This window comes from Nycticebus coucang, chromosome 12 (genome assembly GCF_027406575.1).
Source record: "Nycticebus coucang isolate mNycCou1 chromosome 12, mNycCou1.pri, whole genome shotgun sequence".
In the NCBI taxonomy this organism is placed as follows: Eukaryota; Metazoa; Chordata; class Mammalia; order Primates; family Lorisidae; genus Nycticebus; species Nycticebus coucang.
Genome location: NC_069791.1, coordinates 46,696,063 through 46,715,461, shown reverse-complemented (window position 1 = coordinate 46,715,461; position 19,399 = coordinate 46,696,063). Strand labels below are relative to the sequence as shown.

The window sequence follows — 19,399 nt, the reverse complement described above, 5'->3', positions numbered from 1 at the left end:
AACTTCCTCTAACAGAGGGGAAACTGAGTCCCAGAGAGAGACGTCCTGACTTAGTGGATGCCACACACTATAAAGCACTGTCATTTCCATTTCCACCAATCTCTCAGGATGCACATTCTGCCACATACACCCCCTGGGAGCCCTGGAGGTGAAGCAGGTGAATTCTTTGCAGACCTTTGGGTTCCGGGTCCCAAGTGAAGTGTTTCAGGACTCAAGGCATTGCCTATGATTTTGTGAAGAGTGGAATAAAAACCTAACAAAAGTTTTTTTTTTTTTTTTGAGATAGAGCCTCAAGCTGTCGCCCTGGGTAGAGTGCTGTGACATCACAGCTCACAGCAACCTCCAACTCCTGGGCTTAAGCGATTCTCTTGCCTCAGCCTCCCAAATAGCTGGGACCGCAGGTGCCTGCCACAACACCCAGCTATTTTTTTGATAGTAGCCGTCATTGTTTGGCAGGCCCTGCTGGATTCGAACCCGCCAGCTCAGGTGTATGTGGCTGGTGCCTTAGCCGCTTGAGCCACAGGCACCGAGCCCTAACAAAAGTTTTGAAAGAAGGGACATGGTCTCCAATAAGTCACATTAAGCTGGAAAATCGGGGTGTGAAGTGAGGAGAAAGCTGGAGAGCCCTAAGCTGTTCCCCATTAATTTAAATGCAGAATAACAGATTAGTATACCAGGTGTACTAATCACTGCCTTAAAAGCACAGGCAGTGGAGTAGGACCTAGCCCCAGAGGTGACACAGAAGGGTCAGCCACTCCAGGATTGTTTGACAGGTAAACAAAGACAAGTTTCAGTCCGATTGGCTTGATCCAAGTGGAATGGGCAGTGGAGGGAGGGAGAACTAGGCACCAAAGGCAAATTCCTTTATTTCATAATTTTATCTGGCCTCCGCATTCCCATCAGCCTTCATTGTCAAGGCTTCAGGAGAGGCAGTCAGGAAGGGAGGGAGATAATGATCTCTCAGCTCCAGGGCAGCACTAATGGTGCTTATCCCACCTGCGGTCTGACATGCCCAGCTGAGGAGCCCTGACAGAGTGGCCACCTTCTTTTTCTTAAGCCTGACTACCTGTCCTCCACCGGCGGAGTGACGGTGATGGGGAAACAGGCCAAGTAAGGGTAAAAGTGGAGTAAGGCTGGCTTGTCCCACTGGAATTAACCTCGGAGCTGATACAACCTCGCTGGCTAACCTTGCCCACGGCGGGGAATGCCGGCGTGGCTCCCTCAGGGAGGTGACAGCCTGCAGGACAGATAAGGAGCCGGTCTCCTCCCCCCTTGCCCTCAGCGCTAGTCCTGGGACCAGGCGGCGCGCGCGTCCCGGCGGAGGTGGGTGACTCCCGCCCATTTCAGGGGTGACTGTGCCTCTGACGTCAGGAGTCTTCTGGTTCATTCCCTGGCACAGGGACTTCATTTTCATAACAGAGTGAAGTGCCGTGGGAGTGGAATGGGCGTGTCCTTCCCCCTGACCCGCCCCCCGCCCCTTGTCCCCGTGCTCACCCCCCGGGAGCGCCCCCTCCCTCCGGCGACAGCCGCCTTTATAACCGCGCGGCGGCGGAGGGCGGGACAGCAGCCCGAGGGTTCTCCCACCACAGAGGGGCTCGTGAGCCGCCTGCCCTCTTCCCGCGCGGGAAACAGCGCCAAGTTCACGGCCAAAGCCCAGGCAGACACAGGGGTGAGTGAGGCTCACGGAGCCCAGAACGCTCCAGGCCTCCAGATTTAAAACATCAGGGGAGCCTGGGGCATTGGGAGGGGTGAGGCAGAAGGGTAATGGAATACAGCTGGCTGGCTATGAGAGGGAAACTACCCAAGGAAACGATTCCTCTAGTTTAACTCAGTTTAGAAGTTTTTCTTCTTTCTGTTTTTCTTCTCTGTCTCTATCTTTTTTTTCTGGGCTTCCCAGGAGAAGATAGTGGCAGAGAGCAAAAAGATAATCAGGGCAATAGTTTCTGTTCAAACACATTCTACAGACTGAGGAGGTAGAATCCAACCAGGCAAGAGATGAGCAGTTCTGGGATCATTCTGGAGGAAGAGAAGAGAGGGAGAAAGATCTTAGAGGAGGGAGATGGTGGCAGCTGCCACTTTACCCAGATACTGAAAACCACCCTTCTGAATTTGGGAAAATAGATGTAGAAGTCGCCCATTTTCTCTTGATCTGTGGGGCGGTCAGCCCCATTCTGGTGTCCCTCAAGTTGCTCAGGAATGGGGCAGATGGAAGTTGAGTGTACATTGGAGCCCACCTTCCACCACCAACTAGCTAGGACTGGGGAACACCCTGCCTGCTGCTCACATGGGTCCCTTAAAGGTCCATGGGAAAGGCTAGCAAAGAGCCTGCTCAGGATGCAGGAATTTGAAGGAATTTGAAGAAGTCATTCCTGACTTCTTTGTGGGCTGGTTTTCTCCTCAGAGGCTTTTGTAAACACCACACCTGTTGACGGGTTCAGCTGCTTCAGCTACTGCAGTGGATTCATTCCTCAAGGGGAATGCTTTTGCCACTTCAGACACAATGGCTGGGGACTCAGGAGGGGCGAGTTTGGAGATCAGTACTCCTGTCTCCAGGTCTGTGTGCTGGGCACTAAAGGAGAGTGAAGGAATGAGGGGGAGGAAGGGTTGGGAGAACTGCTCACTGGGAGTTGGGGAGGTCTTTTTTTGGAGACAGAACCTCAAGCTGTCACCCTGGGTAGAGTGCTGTGTCATCACAGCTCACAGCTACCTCCAACTTCTGGGCTTGAATGAGTCTCCTGCCTCAGCCTCCCAAGTAGCTGGGACTACAGGCACCTGCCACAATGCCCGGCTATTTTTTGGTTGCAGCCATCATTGTTGTTTGGCGGGCCCAGGCTGGATTTGAACCCGCCAGCTCAGGTGTATATGGCTGGCGCCTTAGCCGCTTGAGCCACAGGTGCTGAGCCAGGGAGGTCTTCTTTTTGAAGTGGGGATCTTGAACAACAACATTTCTTTGGTGTTCTCCTTCCTGTTTCCTATTTTTGACCAGATCTTCTGTCCTAAAAACTTGTCTCCTACCCTACCTCTTTCCCATCTCCCCCAAAAGAAAACCTACTCACCTACACCCATATGCATTTAATTCTTGGAGGGTCTCCACAACTCTGAAATCATTTATGTAAAAATCCTAAAGATGCTAGGAACCCTCCACCCCTTGTACCCAACCTCCTAAGTCAACATCGTTTTTTTTTGAGACAGAGTCTCAAGCTATCACCCTGGGTAGAGTGCTGTGGCATCACACTCACAGCAACCTCAAACTCTTGGGCATAGACGATTCTCCTGCCTCAGTCTCCCAAGTAGCTGGGACCACAGGCGCCCACCACAATGCCTGGCTATTTTTTTGTTGCAGTTGTCATTGTTTTAGCTGGCCCGGGCTGGATTTGAACCCTTTAGCCTCAGTGTATGTGGCCAGTGCCCCAGTTTTTTTTTTAGACACTCACTCTGTTGCCCAAGCTAGAGTGCTGTGGTATCATAGCTCACAGCACCTCAAACTCCTGGGCTCCTCTTGCCTCAGCCTCCTGAGTAGCTGGTACTACAGGCAACCATCAGGAATGAGCCAGTGGCCTCGGCCAACACTGTTACTTGATGGTGATTCATGTCAAGTACTTGAAACACTGCTGGTACTACAGGCAACCATCACCATGCCTGGCTAGATTTCTATTATTTTTTTTTTTTTTTGAGACAGCATCTCACTTTGTTGCCCTGGGTAGACTGCTGTCTATAGACAGCTAGATGTCATAGCTCACAGCAACCTCAAACTCTAGGGCTCAAATGATCCTCTTGCCTCAGAGGGCACCTGTAGTCCCAAATAGCTGGGACTACAGGTGCCCACCACAACACTTGGCTATTTTTTAGAGACAAATTCTCCCTCTTGCTCAGGCTGGTCTGGAACTCCTCAGCTTAAGTGACTCACCTGCCTCGGACTCCCAGAGTGCTGGGATTGCAGGAATGAGCCAGTGGCCCCAGCCAACACCATTACTTGATGGTGATTCATGTCAAGGACTTGAAACTGCTGTATTTTGGATGGATGAAACCTACTTAATCTGTAATCCTGAAGTAAAAGAAATTAGGAGACTTCCATGTAGAAAGGAAGGGCAGGAGACCAAGAAAGGGATTATAAATGTATATGCAAATCACTCAGGAACTTTTATTTATGTATTTATTTATTTATTTTTTGAGACAGTCTTACTATGTTGCCCTTGGTAGAGTGCTGTGGCGTCACAGCTCACAGCAACCTCAGACTCTTGGGCTTAAGTGATTCTCTTGCCTCAGCTTCCCAAGTACCCGGGACTATAGGTGCTCACCACAACACCTGTCATTGTTGTTTGGCAGGCCTGGCCTGGATTCTAACCCGCCAACTCCATTGTATGTGGCTGGTGCACTAGCTGCTTGAGCCACAGGCTCTGAGCCCTTTTTATTTATTTATTTATTTTATATTTTGCAGTTTTTGGCCGGGGATGGGTTTGAACCTGCCACTTCCAGTATATAGGGCTGGTGCCCTACTCTGAGCCACAAGCACCGCCCTCCTTTTTTTTTTTAATTAAAAAACTTTTTTTGGAAACAGTCTCACTTTGTCACCCTCTGTAGAGTACTTTAATGTCATAGCTCACAGCAACCTCAAACTCTTGGGCTCAAGTGATCCTCTTGCTTCCATCTCCTGAGTAGTTGGAGACCGCAACACCCAGCTATTCTTTAGAGATGGGGATCTCGCTTTGCTCAGGCTAGCCTTGAACTTGTGAGCTCAGGAGATCCACCCTCAGCCTCCCAGAGTGCTGGGATTACAGGTCTGAGCCACTGCACCTGGCTACTCAAGAACTTTTTATATAGGAGCAAGAAACTCATGTCAAAGTGGCCACAAGATTGTTTCTAGAAGACAGATGAATATAACTCATGTTTACTGCTAGAAACCAAAACTTTGTGTGAAATCTTGAATTTATGTCTGTTCTTTTCCTGGTCTCTTACCTCTCATTCCTGAACTGCAGGAGCCTGAGCCCCTGCGGGCTTTGACGGCCCCATCCTGGGGTGTGTTTATTTGATGGTTGATTTTGCTGTACTGGGTACTTCCTTTTCCATTTTCTAATTATTTTGTAGCACACATGTTGTCTCTTTCCCCTCCTTTCTACTTTCCCTGGGAAAATACAATGAATAAATAAAAGACTTATTGGTACTGGGGCGGGGGTGGGGGGAGGCTTCTCCAAGGGCAGAATGGAATGAGAACAGTCTGGTTTCTTGGGAAGAGGTCTCAATCATGAGTTAGGAAGCCTGATTTCTCCTCTTGGCTCTGTAGAAACGTGTAACTATGATCATGCAAGGGCTAGGAACTTGAGAGCCTTATAAAGTGTCTTTAGGAGGCCCCCAATTTTCTTTCTTATATTTAGATTCTAGCCCCTCTTTCTCTGCACATGTACCCTTGGGAGTCCTCTTTGGAACATGTTTTATTGTGTTTCACTCGATAGTGGTAATTGAAGGCAACAGGGTATGGAGAACTATTGGCTGTGTGATTTTATTCTTCTCATTCTGGGTTCATTGCTATTTAAAACCCACAGATTAAGCTGGGGGAAGTGATATGGTGGCATAGTAAACAATAAATTGACAGTGTTTTTGCTTGAGGAGTCATTGACTTTCTGAATAGTTCAGGGTATTTGTTTCTACTTTTATTCCTATTTCTAGTCAATTATGATCAGAATATATAGTCTGTAAATTTTTTATTTTAGAATTCCACATTTTTCTTTATATTCTAAATATGCTCATTTTTAAAAAAATAAATGTTCCACAACCACTTAAATAGAAGCAATCATATAAAGCAAACTAGGTAAGGATGGCAAACTTTGGTCCATGGGCTAAATATGCCCTAGAACCTGTTTTTGTCAATAACGTGTTACTGAAACATTGCCATGCTCATTTGTTCATGTATTGTCTATGGCTGCTTTCATGCTACAAATGTATGGCTAAACTACTTCACATCTGGCCTTTTACAGAAAATGTATTTCCTTTAGTTTTTCCTTGTATTTCCAGTAGTTTTTGTTTTGTGTATTTTGGTGCTGTGTTATTAGGTGCATAAAATTTTATGATGCTTTTATCTTCTGTGGGGATCATCTCTAATTATTGTGAAACAAAAAATATTCTTTTTGAGACAGAATCTCACTTTTATTTTATGATTATTATTTTTTTGCAGTTTTTTCTTTTTTATTGGCTGGGGCGGGTTTTGAACCCACCACCTCCAGTATATGGAGCTAGCACCCTACTCCTTTGAACCACCTGACAGAGTCTCACTTTGTCACCCTTGGTAGAGTGCCATGGCATCACAGTTCACAGCAACCTCAAACTCTTGGGCTTAAGTGACCCTCTTACTTCAGCCTCCCAAGTAGCTGGGACTATAGGCAACCTCCACAATGCCCGGCTATTTTTAGAGATGGGGTCTCACTTTGACTCAGGCTGGTCTTGAACTCCAGGCCTCAAGCAATCCACCTGCCTCAGCCTTCCAGAGTGCTAGGATTATAGGCATGAGCCACCATGCCTGGCCCTTAATTCTTTTATTTTGATCAAACAATTCAGCTATGTGTTTGACACATAATACCTGATGAATAAATATTACTTATTAGTATTTCTTCTTTTTACATTTATTTTTCTTTCCTTTTGCTTTTAAGCTTTCTGAATCCTTTGTTTTAGGTTAGGTTCTTATGGGTATAATATAGTTTAACTTAGTCTTGTTTTCCAAAATCAAAAGTTATCATTTACACTTATTGTAATAATAATTACTTGTTATTTTAGTATAATTTTAGGACATATAGTCTATTCTTTTCCATCCTCTCCCCCATTATATTGTAGTTTTAGATCTGTTAGGCAACCAAATAGATAGTAGAGCCATTCTCAGGGATTAGAAATATAAGCTTGTAAGGAGAGATGATCAGCTTAGTTTTAAACTTGTTTTGGATCCAATGAATTAAAATATTGGAATGAATTTTTTTTTTTTTTTGCAGCTTTTTTTTTTGGCTGGGGCTGGGTTTGAACCCGCCACTCCAGCATACGGGGCTGGCACCCTACTCCTTTTGAGGCACAGGCGCCGCCCTGGAATTAAATTTTTAAATGAAGAGATCTTTGAGAACTTTAAGACTGTACCACTAGAGGACTTCACTTTATTTTTCTATTTTCTGAATATTTCATTTCTTAGAATTCTGGGCCTAAGAGATTAGGAAGCTTCACTCAAAATATAAAGCCGTATTTTTTTATTTTTTTTATTTTTTTTTGTAGAGACAGAGTTTCACTTTATTGCCCTTGGTAGAGTGCCGTGGCGTCACACAGCTCACAGCAACCTCCAACTCCTGGGCTTAAGCGATTCTCTTGCCTCAGCCTCCCGAGTAGCTGGGACTACAGGCGCCCGCCACAACGCCCAGCTATTTTTCTGTTGCAGTTTGGCCGGGGCTGGGTCTGAACCCGCCACCCTCGGTATATGGGGCCGGCGCCCTGTCACTGAGCCACAGGCGCCGCCCTATAAAGCCATATTTTTAAAAAAGACTTCCAGTATAGAGTCTCCATCTTTTGTTTAGAATAAGGGGAAGATGGTAATGCTCCCAGAGAATTACCTGCAAGTGCAGAAATTAGGATGAACACTATTGTTATACACGTTTTAATCTGCCTGTGGTGCTACAGTGATTTATTTTCTTCCAGTTCCTATGGAAACTCAATTCAGTGATGTTATTCAGATGTTATTCATAAGTTGTTGCCATGATGCATCACTTTTATGTCATCAGAACTGGGATGGCTACTCAGAACAGGGGATCCTAGAAATTTCCCTGTAGGCACTTCCCATTTATAACTAATCCTTTGTCAAGGGCAGAGAAATTTCTGTGGGACTCCTCCCTTACGAGAGCTCAGTCTGGATTGAAATATGAGGATTAGCATAAGCATGGATTCATCTTAAAACTCCTTCCTCTTCATTACTCATACTTGCTAATAATTAATTTGCTTTAGCTAAATATTCGGCAATGAATTTTTTTTTTTTTTTTGGTAGAGACAGAGTCTCACTTTATCACCCTGGGTAGAGTGCTGTGGCATTATAGCTCACAGCAACCTTCAGCTCTTGGGCTTAGGTGATTCTCTTGCCTCCGCCTCCTGAATAGCTGGGACTACAGGCTCCCGCCACAACGCCCAGTTATTTTTTGTTGCAGTTTGGCTGGGGCTGGGTTTGAACCTGCCACCCTCGGTACATGGGGCTGGCCCCCTACCCACTGAGCCCCAGGTGCCACCCTGAATTTTTTTTTTTTTTTTTAGCAATGACTGCATAAAGAAGATAGTGAGGAGATACAACAAATAGAAGATTTGCTCTATTTTCTTGTTATCCAATGGTCTAATGAGCACTGATTTAATGTAGAATCTATAAATAAATACATATGGGAAAACTAAGTACTTAATTGTAAAAAATATGAAGAGAACTCCAAATTTAGAAAGAGATGGGATTAATAATAGTAATAATTTTAAAAACTGTTGACAGAGGTTAAGTTTTGGGCTCAGTTTTGAAAAAATATGTTAAATAGATGTGAACAGGAGGAAGAGAAGCTTTCTGGTTAGAAGAATAATGCAGGTATTGAGGCAAAGAGCAAGCATGATTTGATACAAGATCCTGGATGAGCCCAAATTCCCTTCCAGATAGAAAATGCAGAACTGTAGGAAGACTTCTTGCCTCTGAGAGAGGTGGAGATGGGAGTCAGGAAGGAAGGAGCAGTAAGTTGGAGGACCAATGGGAAAAGCCTAAAGTTCAAATTGAGGCTGAATCTATTATGTCATAACAGACTAAAAGAAGTGGGTATGCTTCCTAACTGCTGAATCCAAAGAGCCCTTCCCAGGCCCGTTCTTCTGTGCTCCCCTTGCAGTATTTGACTCCACCTGGACTTCTGTCATTGTTGCTAACCTTCTGACAATTTCTTTTTAACATCCTTGCTGATTCCTACTTAGATGAGATGGTGTTTTCTATGGGTCTGTCCTCAGTTGCCCGTGTGATCTTTTCCTCTCTCAAGTCTTTAAATACCACCTCTAGGCTGATGACTGCCAATCTGTGTTTATAGCTCAAACCTCCCCTGCACACCAGACCCACATGTCTATGTATACACCTAGTGCCTAGGGCCTGGCTTTTATGAGCCTTATAATTTTGAGCAAGTTACTTATTCTTCGTGCCTCAGTTATGAAAAGGGCACATAATCAGAGGGGTGTTGTGAGGATTAAATGCAGCAGTGCATGGCTCAGTGTATTCTCAAGAGGCCGTAGCTCTTGTTATTCTTGAAACGCTTCACTCCTACCCACCTAGTACCGCGCACCTGCTCCTTCATTCCGGGTGGGTGTTTGCCCTGTGTCAGGCTTAGCGGCTGGGGAGACAATGTTTAATGACACAGTCCCTGCCTGCACAAAGCCATCTGGTCTAGAGGGACACAGACTTACACATACACAGGCACTTACAGGGCTACATGGTAAGTGCTAGGGTAAGATGGGAAGCTGAGGTGGGTGGATCACCTGCTCAGGAGTTCAAGACCAGCCTGAGCCAGAGTGAGACCCTGTCTCTGAACATAGCTGGGCATTGTGGCGGGGGAGCCGGTAGTCCCAGCTACTTGGGAGGCTGAGGTAAGAGAATCGCTTGAGCCCAAGAGTTTGAGGTTGCTGTGAGCTGTGATGCCACCATCACTACTGAGGGCAACGACGTGAGACTCTGTCTCAAAAAAAAAAAAAAAAAAAAAGCTCTGGGGTAAGAAAAGCTGAGGGTGTCTGGGAATTCCTAACATGTGTTTCTCACTGAACTAGGGAATCAAGGAAAACATTCTGGAAGCAGGAAACTCTGAAGGGGGCAGGAAATGCGGAAGTAGAGGAAGGTGTTCTATGCAGATGGGACAGGGTGTTTGAAGTGAGATAGTGGGGCTTGTTTGGAGTGGTACCAAGACGTTGGCATTGGGCAGGTGGAGAAGGAGGCAGCAAGGTAGGTGTGAGGCTGGGAAAGCTGGCAGCAGAGCCTGATGGTCTGTGACTCCTTCCCCTGTGTGCAGGGAGGCTCGGAGAGGGCAGGCCTGGGCAGGGAGAGGTAAGGCTCCTGACGTGGTCCAGGAGAGATGCTGATGGCCGGACATTGGGGTGGGAAGGTGGGCATATTTAAGAGATAGTGAAGGGGTGGCATTGCTGGGACTTGGATGATAGGTTTGCTAATGAAGGATAAGCACTTCTTTTTTTTTTTTTAGATAGAATCTTACTCTGTCACTCTGTGGTTGAGTGCTGTGGTGTCATACCTCACAGCAACCTCAAAATCCTGGGCTCAAGTGATCCTCATGCCTCAGAGTAGCATGGGATTATAGGTGCCCACTACAATACTGGCTAATTTTTTTTCTATTTTAGTAGAGACAGGATTTTGCTCTTGCTCAAGTTGGTCTTGAACTCCTGAGCTCAGGCTGTCCACCTGTCCTGGCCTCCCTGAGTGCTAGGATTATAGGCCTGAGCCACTGCACCTGGCCGGGATAGGCACTTCTGAAGTCATTTCTCCACTTAGTGGTAGATTATAAGCCAGCTTTTAGGGCTACTGCCTTGAGTTCACAAGTGGGGAGATCGTGGGAGACCACCTGCCCTATCTTTCCTTCTCCTGAAGGCTCTCCTTTCCTGCCCTGTCCACCGCAGCAGAGCCCACACACTGTCATTTCCTCTTTGCTGTGTGCAGGAGTTTGAGGGTGTGTGTAGCTCTGTAGGGTTGGGGCAACTCACAAGGGCAAACTGCTCCTCAGGGGATTGAACCCACACTCACAGCATAAGGCACCAGCGAGGCTGATATCACCTGCATTTCAAATCAGTATGTTAGTTCTTAATGGACAGAGGGGCTGTGCAATGTTAAAACCCGTGACTTTGGAGTTTGAATTTGGATTGGAATCCTGGCCCTTCCACTCACTAGCTCTGTGAGGCGAGTGCCTCAGCTAACTTGTGCTTCGGTTGCTGCCGCTGTAGGACTAGGATAACAATGTGAGATGTATCATAAGGTTGTTGTGAGGATTGGGTGAATTAAGTCTATAACACCATGCCTGATCCAGGGTGAGAATGAGCTGTGAGACCTCCCTTCCCTTCCAGAGCAGTCTGAGAATAAGTTGGGTCTCTCCTCCCCTGTTTGGTCTTTGTAGGAGCAAGTCTTTTCTTGGTTGGACCCCAGGTCTCCCTTCCCTGTCTGATTCAAGTGAGTCCACGCGACCACTAGTCTCAGTCTGGTTTCTCTTTCTTGCCCCAGTCTGTCATTCTTCCCCCGGGCTATTTCCTCGCAGTTCTATTCCCAAATGCCAATTGCTTCCCTTTTCCTCCTCAAACACTGCTTTCTAGAAATTCTTTTCAGTTTTCAGAAATCTTGTCCTTCCCTTCCAGCCACCTGGTTGGTGGTTTTCCCTCATCCAGACCCTTCTCCGGGCAACACAACACATGTTCAGTGCAGACTTGCTTGTTAATCACCCTGGTAGATTTTATTTTCCTCTGACTAGACTCAAACTACTTAGGACATTTTAGACCTGTTGAGCAATCCCTATCAGGCTGGGGAAGGGTGAGGAGTGTTAATGGTGGTTAATTAAGAATGATAATTCCAAAAACTTAGTTACTCAGATAAAAAAATATTTACTAAGAAGTCTAAGTTCCTTCTTTTCTCCCTCCCTCCTTCCTTCTCTCCCTTCCCTTCTTCCTTCCTTCCTTTTAAAAAAAGTCCTTTGTGAGAGAATTAGTGAATATGAACCCTTACTGGATATTTGATATTAAAAGATTACTGTTAGTTTAAGTGTGGTTAAGGAGGAGGTTTTATCTTTTAGAGAAACAGACTAATAGATTTGTGGATAAAATTATACGATGTCTGGGATTTGCTTAAAAATAATCTAGTGAGTAATGTGGGGAATGTAGAGGAAGCAAAATTGGCCATTTAGTAATAATTTTTGAAACCAAGCGATGGATGCATGGGCCTCCATTATAAAAATGTCATAATGAAAACTTGGAAAAGTGTTCTTGTTTTGTAAATGCTATTTTAAAGGCATTTCAGGGACTGTTTCTCCATCCCCTTTGCATGATCAGGAGGTGGGAGGTGGAGGTGAAATGTGAGGAAGTAGGTTTTATCCTCTGCCCACATTTGTCCCCATTGCTCTTATCTGCACAGCTGCACAAAATTCCAGGGGTCTGTCTGTAGGTCGAGTATCTCCCTCACCGTCCATCTGTCTAGCACCAGAACTGTCCTTTAGGTCAGAACCTCATCAATCTCTGTCAAAATTTAGAGTCATCAGGTTCAAAGTTCTTCATAATTATCAAGTAATATGATCACAACCACCTGTCCACAAACAGTACTACCCCGCAGGGTGGGGAAGGAGCAATTGGCAGGGAGGGGTGAGGAGAGTGAGAGAACCAAGGAAAGAAAATACCTTTCCTGCTAGACATGACCCTTGTGAGTAATCGGAAAGGGTGTGGAGAAATGGAATGAAGTGCATACGCCTGGGTCCCTCCGGCCCTGGCATGAGATGAAGTTTTCCTCTTCTACATTCACTGTATTCCACCTCCCCTCTCCGACTCCTCCCAAGAGGGACGTTGGTAGGCAAAGCAGATCAGACCTGGGGTATTTGTATTTCAAGGGTTGCTGTTTCTGAACCTCATTTGCCTTCCTCCTGTTTCTCATTTTGCACTTCTCGGTGGGTGGAACATTATTCACTCTGTGCTCTACTTGTCACAGGGATGGCTGTGGCGTAGCTTCCAGCAGGGCAGAGTGCGCAGGTGACAGATCCTCAGTGGCCATAGTGGCAAATGATACCTACCTGTACCTATCTCTTCTACTATGATGGGGAATATGTCTATTCTCAGTAAAGATGTGTTGAATAAATGACTATATACAATAGAGTTAAGCTTAGAGAGCCAGTTTCTTTTCTTTTCTTTTTCTTTTTTTTTGAGGGAGTCTCACTTTTTAGCCCTTGGTACAGTGCTGTGGCATCACAGCTCACAGCAACCTCAAACTCCTGGGCTTAAGCAATTCTCTTGCCTCAGCCTCCCAAGTAGCTGGGACTACAGGTGCCCACCACAAGGCCCAGCTATTTTTGGTTGCAATTCTCATTGTTGTTTAGCTGGCTTGGGCTGGGCTCCAACCCACCAGCCTCGGTGTATCTGGCTGGCACCCTACTCACTGAGCTACAAGCACTGAGGCCTCAGATTATATTTTAGGGCCAGTTAGAATGCACTGGAGAGGTAAAGCCTAGTGTCATTGAAAACATGAACTCTGGATTCAAATCCTGCCTCTGCCATTTCCTTGCTTATGATGTTGGGCAAGTAACTTGACCTCTCTCTGCCTCAGTTTCCTCATCTAAAATAAGGCTAATAATTTTTACCACGTAGGTTTGCTGTGAAAATAAACTGATCTATCTATCTATCTCTCTATATGTATATAGGTTATACATATATACATATGCCATATACAAATATACACCTATATACATATATATGTGTGTGTATATGGCAATTAGTGGTAAAATCTGACCCATCATTCAAAAAAATGAATGTGTTAACTATTAATAATAGTTCTAGTTGGATTACTTGCTGTTTTTGTATCATCCAGGATATCCCTCCTTACAGGTTGCTAATCAAGATCTAGTTATGATAGGGAAGAGTCTTTACATAACTCTTTGGAATTAGTAGAGTCATCTTTAAACATCTTTTTTTTTTTTTTTTTATTAAATCATAAGTGTATACAATGATATGATTATGGGGCATCATACAAAAATATGGAACGCTTCACGAATTTGCGTGTCATCCTTGCGCAGGGGCCATGCTAATCTTCTCTGTATCGTTCCAATTTTAGTATATGTGCTGCCGAAGCGAGCACATCTTTAAACATCTTAAGAGGAAAAAACATTTTTTTCTATCAAGAGACCACAGAGCCTAAGAAGAGGATTGAGCACTTCTGAAAAGAATGTTTGGCCTCTGTAGAAAAATCTGCAGTTAGGATAACTCCTGTCCTCCATGAGAGACTGGGGTGCTTACAAATGCTGTCTGGAATAGGGCCAAAGGTGGAGCCAACTTGACTCTGCTAAATTATGATTAAAGTGTTGACTTTAAAATTAGATGTGTCACTAATTCTTAAGAGAACTCGACCCCAGAATACCAGGGACCCTGGTAGTTTATTCACATTGTTATGTTTTTGAAATTAGGCTTCAAAACACTTACTCAGAGCATTAGGTCCTCTGGCTTCAAGGTAAATATTAATATAGTTAAGTTGTAGGGAGGCAAGTATGAGCTTCCCCCCTTCCCTTCATTAGTCTTTAGAATTTGCCACAAGAGGTAGGGAAGAGTCAGTAGCTTTATCTAATGTAGTTAGGTCAAGGGCAAAACATACAATTTTTTATTTTCTAATCCTTTTCTAGTCTTTTGTACCTGATGACTGTGTAAAGGAGATTCACCATCCTCCTCCTCTCAACTTTGCTTTCCTGCAGGACCAGAATGACTACAACACAACCTCCTGGTTGCCGCCAAGGCCTGGACCCCAGATACCACAGACTTTGTGATACTGCTGACCCCTGGGGCATCGTCCTAGAAGCACTGGCTGCAGTCGGGGCTGTGACCTCGGTGGTGTTCATGCTCGCTCTCCTGGCCTTCATCTGCAGGGTGCAGGACTCCAGCAGGCGGAAAATGCTGCCCACCCAGTTCCTCTTCCTCCTGGGGGTGTTGGGGGTCTTCGGCCTGACCTTCACCTTCATCATCAGACTGGATGGGAAGACGGGGCCCACTCGCTTCTTCCTCTTTGGGGTCCTCTTTTCCATTTGCTTCTCTTGCCTCCTGGCTCATGCTCTCAACTTGACGAAGCTAGTCCGTGGGGGGCAGCCCCTCTCCTGGCTGGTGACTCTGGGCCTGGCTGTGGGCTTCAGCCTGGTACAGGATGTAATCGCTGTTGAATTTGTCATCCTGACCATGAACAGGACCAACGTCAATGTCTTTTCTGAGCTTCCTGCTCCTCGTCGCAACGAAGACTTTGTCCTTCTGCTCACCTACGTCCTCTTCCTGATGGCGCTGACCTTCCTTGTGTCCTCCTTCACCTTCTGTGGATCCTTCACTGGCTGGAAGAGACACGGGGCTCACATCTTCCTCACCACGCTCCTCTCTGCTGCTGTCTGGGTGACATGGATCACCCTGCTCTTGATGCCTGTCTTTGACCACAAGTGGGATGACACCATCCTCAGCTCTGCCTTGGTGGCCAGTGGCTGGGTTTTCCTGTTGGTTTATGTCATACCTGAGTTTCAGCTGCTTACAAAGCAACGGAACCCCATGGATTACCCGGTTGAGGATGCTTTATGTAAACCTCAGCTCATGAAGAAGAGCTATGGTGTAGAGAACAGAGCCTACTCCCAAGAGGAGATCACTCAAGGTGTGCAGCCTGGTTGGGTGGACAATCCCCTGTAGAAAGAGAGGGAGCATCAGAGGATATTTTAAGTGTAAGGAACATGCAAGATTTTCTAGATTATACCCCTGGTAGGGTAGATAAGTTACCCAAAGCTCAGTTCTTGCTTAAACTCATCCTTCCAGTTAGAGACAAGCAGAAGCCTCTGAGTGTCTTAATTTCATACCTTTTTTTTTTTCTGCAGTTTTTGGCCGAGGCCGGGTTTGAACCCACCACCTCCGGTATATGGGGCCGGCGCCCTACTCCCTGAGCCCCAGGCGCCACCCTTAATTTCATACTTTTTACTCATGGTACAGACAGGGGAAGGACCCTCCCATTTCTCCTTGCCTGTGGTGTAATCTCCAGTAGGGTGGGCACCATGGAGCTTTCTCCGAATCCTCCATTTCTCTGAAATGGAAAACAAGTGACTAGAAAAAAATCTAGTGATTTCTAGTGATAAGTAGGTGAGATTGTGTTTGACATAAAAGACAACTAGGAACTGGGGAGCTTTTGTAGATTAGAGGGCATAAAGCCAAGTCGTGATTTCCAGCAGTGATCCCAGAGCAAAGACGGGAGAAAGCCCCTTTTTCATAAACCAGCCGGAATCTCCATAAAGTTACTGGGGATTCTGGGTCAGCGTGAAGAGTCACGTTTCATTGCATGTCTCTGGGCCCATGGGAGGGAATAGATCATATTTGACATAAAAGAGTCAAATATTTTGCTCTTACCTCACAGTCTATAAGACCAGGAGTCCCAGTGTTGTTCTTTCTTTCTTTCTTTGTTTTTGAGACAGTGTCTCAAGCTGTGGTCCTGGGTAGAGTGCTGTGGAGTCATAGCTCACAGCAACATCCAACTCTTTGGCTTAAGTGATTCTCTTGCCTCAGCCTCCCAAGTAGCTGGGACTATAGGCGCCCGCCACAATGCCCGGCTATTTTTTTTGTTGTTGTTGTTGCAGTTGTCGTTGTTGTTTTATCAGACCTGGGCTGGGTTCGAACCTGCCAGCTCCGGTGTATGTGGCCAGTGTCCTTACTCACTGAGCTACAGGTGCCGCCCAGTGTTGTTCTTGTAAGAAGAGGCTAAATTGAGAGCCAGAAGCTGCCCTGACCCAGAGGGCTCTATTCCTTGGTCTCCTGGGTTTATATTGACCTTTGAGTGTAACCACAGCGGGTAGGTGGTTCTGGGACAGCGATGAGGACACCTGAGGCCAGGTTCTAGGTGCCAGATGAAAATAGGTCTGTTCTCTTTTCTTAGAGCCTGAGGGGTAACATGTCCAGGGGCTTCTCGTGGCAGCTGTGGTCCCTTTCCAGGGCACTGGAGCTCTGAAGTGAGGGGAGCTGGGCAGCAGGATATTTTATCCACCCAGTCCATTCTATCTGTGCCTGTGGCTTCCCTCTGTCACCTCACTCCTGAACTCCCTGTTGTCTTCCCCGGATGACTCTTCCCTTGCTCTGTTCATTTTATGGGTCACTGTCAGCTCACACTCCCTGAAATGCTCCTCTGGCCACCACACTTTGCTGCTTATATTCCCCACTAGCTCTTGTAAAATCCTTCCACGTGAGAACCAACAACCTCTTTGTCCAAACAAACCAAGTCGCTACACTTTCCTGCCTCTGCCTGGGCTCAAGGTGTTTTTGTCCCTTGCTGTGTGGCCTCAGTCTCCCCTCTTCCTTGAACATGCCAGGCCTCCTTCCTGTCCAACAGTGGTCACTCTGCCCTGAGCCTCTGTGGGACTTTGAAATGCGCTTGTCAGTCTCCCTCATCCAGTAGTTATTTATGGACCTGTCACGTAGTCCTTACTCTCCAGCATCAGCTGCAAGGCCAGGATCATTCTGGTTAATCTGTGCTCCACAAGATCTTACAGTTAGAAGTTTACCTGTTTATTGGGCAAATTAGGCAGGTAAATTTGGTGGGAAAGAAATGAATTGCTTTAAATTGCATTCATGACGATCGCATATATTTACCCTTCCATTCCCAAGTTTAAAACCTTCTGAATTTTCTCCAAATGCACAGAAAATAGTTGCTCCTAAATTCTGCACCTTCTCAAAGAAAGTGATATGAATATATCTATATTTTCCTTGTCAGGCAGTTAAGGAAGTAGGTAAGTGGCCCCTGAGAGTCATTCTAGTTACACCTGTGATCAGATCTCTATCTGAAAAGACTGTTTTTGTTTTTCATGGCTTTTCAAATGTGCTTTTGAAGGTCCTAGGAAAAGGTGGGGCTTGGTGAAGTTAGGGAAAGGGATTTCCCTGGTGATCGTAGTTATTCATTTTTTCAACCAATATTGTGTGCTTACTCGGTCCCAGGATGGAGGATGTCATCGTTCTTCCCTGCAAGAAAATTAAAGTCTACTGGAGAGATAGGCGATTAAACAGACAAGATGTCACTGAGGCGGGAGGTACAATGGGGTGCGGGCAGGTGGTGCCCCTAATGCTTTAATTTCTCCTTTCCCTATTGCAGGTCTTCAAGAGATGGGCGATACGCTGTATGCGCCTTATTCCACCCACTTTCAGCTGCAGGTAAATGATCTCTTTCTCCTTCCTCAGTGGCATCAGCCTCCGGGAACTGTTCTCCTTTGGCAACAGATGATGTTAATGTTGTGATAGTCCCTAGATGGCTACCTTGAGAGGACCATGGGTCTTTTCTCCTGTAATCTGCTTCATGGAGCTGGGGCGGGGGGAGGGCAGAACAAATGTTGGGTCCAGGGAGGACTTCAGGGAGGGCTTGGGAGAGGGGGGAGGTAATCAGATTCCCACCCAGACTGTGGATCTGCTGAAATGGCCCAGGAGTGGGTTTAATAATGTGGTTGCTTTCTTTCCAGAATCGGGCTCCCCAAAAGGATTTCTCCATCCCACGGGCCCACGCTCAGACTAGCCCTTATAATAACTATGAAGGAAGGAAAGAGGACAGTTAACTCTGTTCCGGAGATTGGGACAAGCACAGCCAGGCAGAAGACCCAGCTGGGAGCTCAAAGGGATGTGGGCCAACTCTCAAGTCTTCTAAGAAAACTGTACAGAATGCTACGGGAACAGCTGCCTCCTCCTCAGCCTCAACCACTGTCTTTGCACACCTGGACAGATGAGGGCCAACAGCACTCGGGTTCCCAGTAGCATCATAGTATTTTTCCTTTGTCTCATACTTAGGACACATCTGTTATGTGAAAGTCTCAGGCACCTCAGAGGTAGACTCACTATTCCTGTCATTTTACGTGGGACTAAAGGTCATCTGACCACACACTGGCTCGCCCAGCTTTAGGGGCCAGCTCATCTAACCCGAGGCAGGTTTTGTTTGGATTGGTTGTCCCAGAGCAGAACTGCAAATCTGAGCAAAATCAAAAGGCTGGTCTCAGCCCTGCCTGCCTATCTACACTGGAAGCCAACTTCCTGACACCATCTCTTCCTGCTCACCCTCTTCCCCTTCCCTCAACCCCCCTTCTTTCCTGGGTGGGAGAGGCTGAAGTTCAGCCTAAATCTACTCATCTCCATGGCCCTGAGTAATCACCGTAAGGGCCCTGCAGCTTCCCAGCACCAGTTCACAGGTCACCCTCTCTTCACCACCATCTGCAAACTTGATCTTCTCCGTATGCTCTACCAGGTCTTCTTCCAGATCTCACCAGCGTGGACAGGCCCACCTGCTCCTGGTCAGGAGAATTAGTGTGCTGCTGTTGCTCTAAATCCCCAGCACTGGATCTTCTCCCATCTCCTTGATCCTCAGCCTCTGTAAATAGATTTGCTCTGTATTTATCTCCTGCATTCTATAAGCAGGCATTGTCTACTAATGGAGGAGCGTTCCTCGTGTAATCAGTTACTCACCTGGGTATGCAATAAAGATGTGGTGGCAACTCTTTCATGGTGACGGCAGCAGTGCAAGTGGTGGGGTTAGGCGCGCAGGGAGAGCCCATGGCCTGCCCTGGGGCTTCATGTTGGAGCTGAAGTTCCAGGTTCACTTCCCTTGGTTTGCACTTAGACCTTCTCCGTGCATTTCTCTTTCCTCTTGTGACATCTAAGACAAGTA

At 46.3% G+C, this 19,399-nt stretch overlaps 1 protein-coding gene and 1 non-coding gene across 4 annotated transcripts; one reads left to right on the top strand and one right to left on the bottom strand.

The window, feature by feature from the left end:
* Nucleotides 1–1,533: 1,533 nt before the first annotated feature.
* GPRC5A (G protein-coupled receptor class C group 5 member A) lies at nucleotides 1,534–19,259 on the top strand. Of its 3 annotated transcripts, XM_053557631.1 has the most exons (5): nucleotides 1,556–1,669; nucleotides 2,402–2,553; nucleotides 14,448–15,376; nucleotides 17,846–17,904; nucleotides 18,207–19,259. In XM_053557631.1, the coding sequence occupies exons 2-5, from the start codon at nucleotides 2,501–2,503 to the stop codon at nucleotides 18,297–18,299; spliced, it is 1,134 nt and encodes a 377-aa protein (XP_053413606.1). In that variant the 5' UTR covers nucleotides 1,556–1,669; nucleotides 2,402–2,500; the 3' UTR covers nucleotides 18,300–19,259. The 3 variants fall into 3 exon arrangements, with proteins under 3 accessions (XP_053413607.1, XP_053413609.1, XP_053413606.1); XM_053557632.1 differs by lacking the exon at nucleotides 2,402–2,553 and having other exon boundaries at nucleotides 1,534–1,669; nucleotides 18,207–19,258; XM_053557634.1 differs by lacking the exon at nucleotides 2,402–2,553 and having other exon boundaries at nucleotides 1,547–1,669; nucleotides 14,379–15,376.
* Nucleotides 13,734–13,840, bottom strand: LOC128562817 (U6 spliceosomal RNA). Its single transcript, XR_008373518.1, has one exon. It is a non-coding gene; the product is annotated as a U6 spliceosomal RNA (small nuclear RNA).
* Nucleotides 19,260–19,399: the final 140 nt, after the last annotated feature.

What these genes read in the sequence shown, in the direction of transcription:
- GPRC5A (XM_053557631.1), top strand. Translation starts at nt 2,501, where the DNA reads ATGGCTGGGGACTCAGGAGGGGCGAGTTTGGAGATCAGTACTCCTGTC. An exon ending in CCAAGAGGAGATCACTCAAG is followed by an intron (nt 15,377 to 17,845) that starts GTGTGCAGCCTG and finishes TCCCTATTGCAG; the next exon opens with GTCTTCAAGAGATGGGCGAT. An exon ending in CCACCCACTTTCAGCTGCAG is followed by an intron (nt 17,905 to 18,206) that starts GTAAATGATCTC and finishes CTTTCTTTCCAG; the next exon opens with AATCGGGCTCCCCAAAAGGA.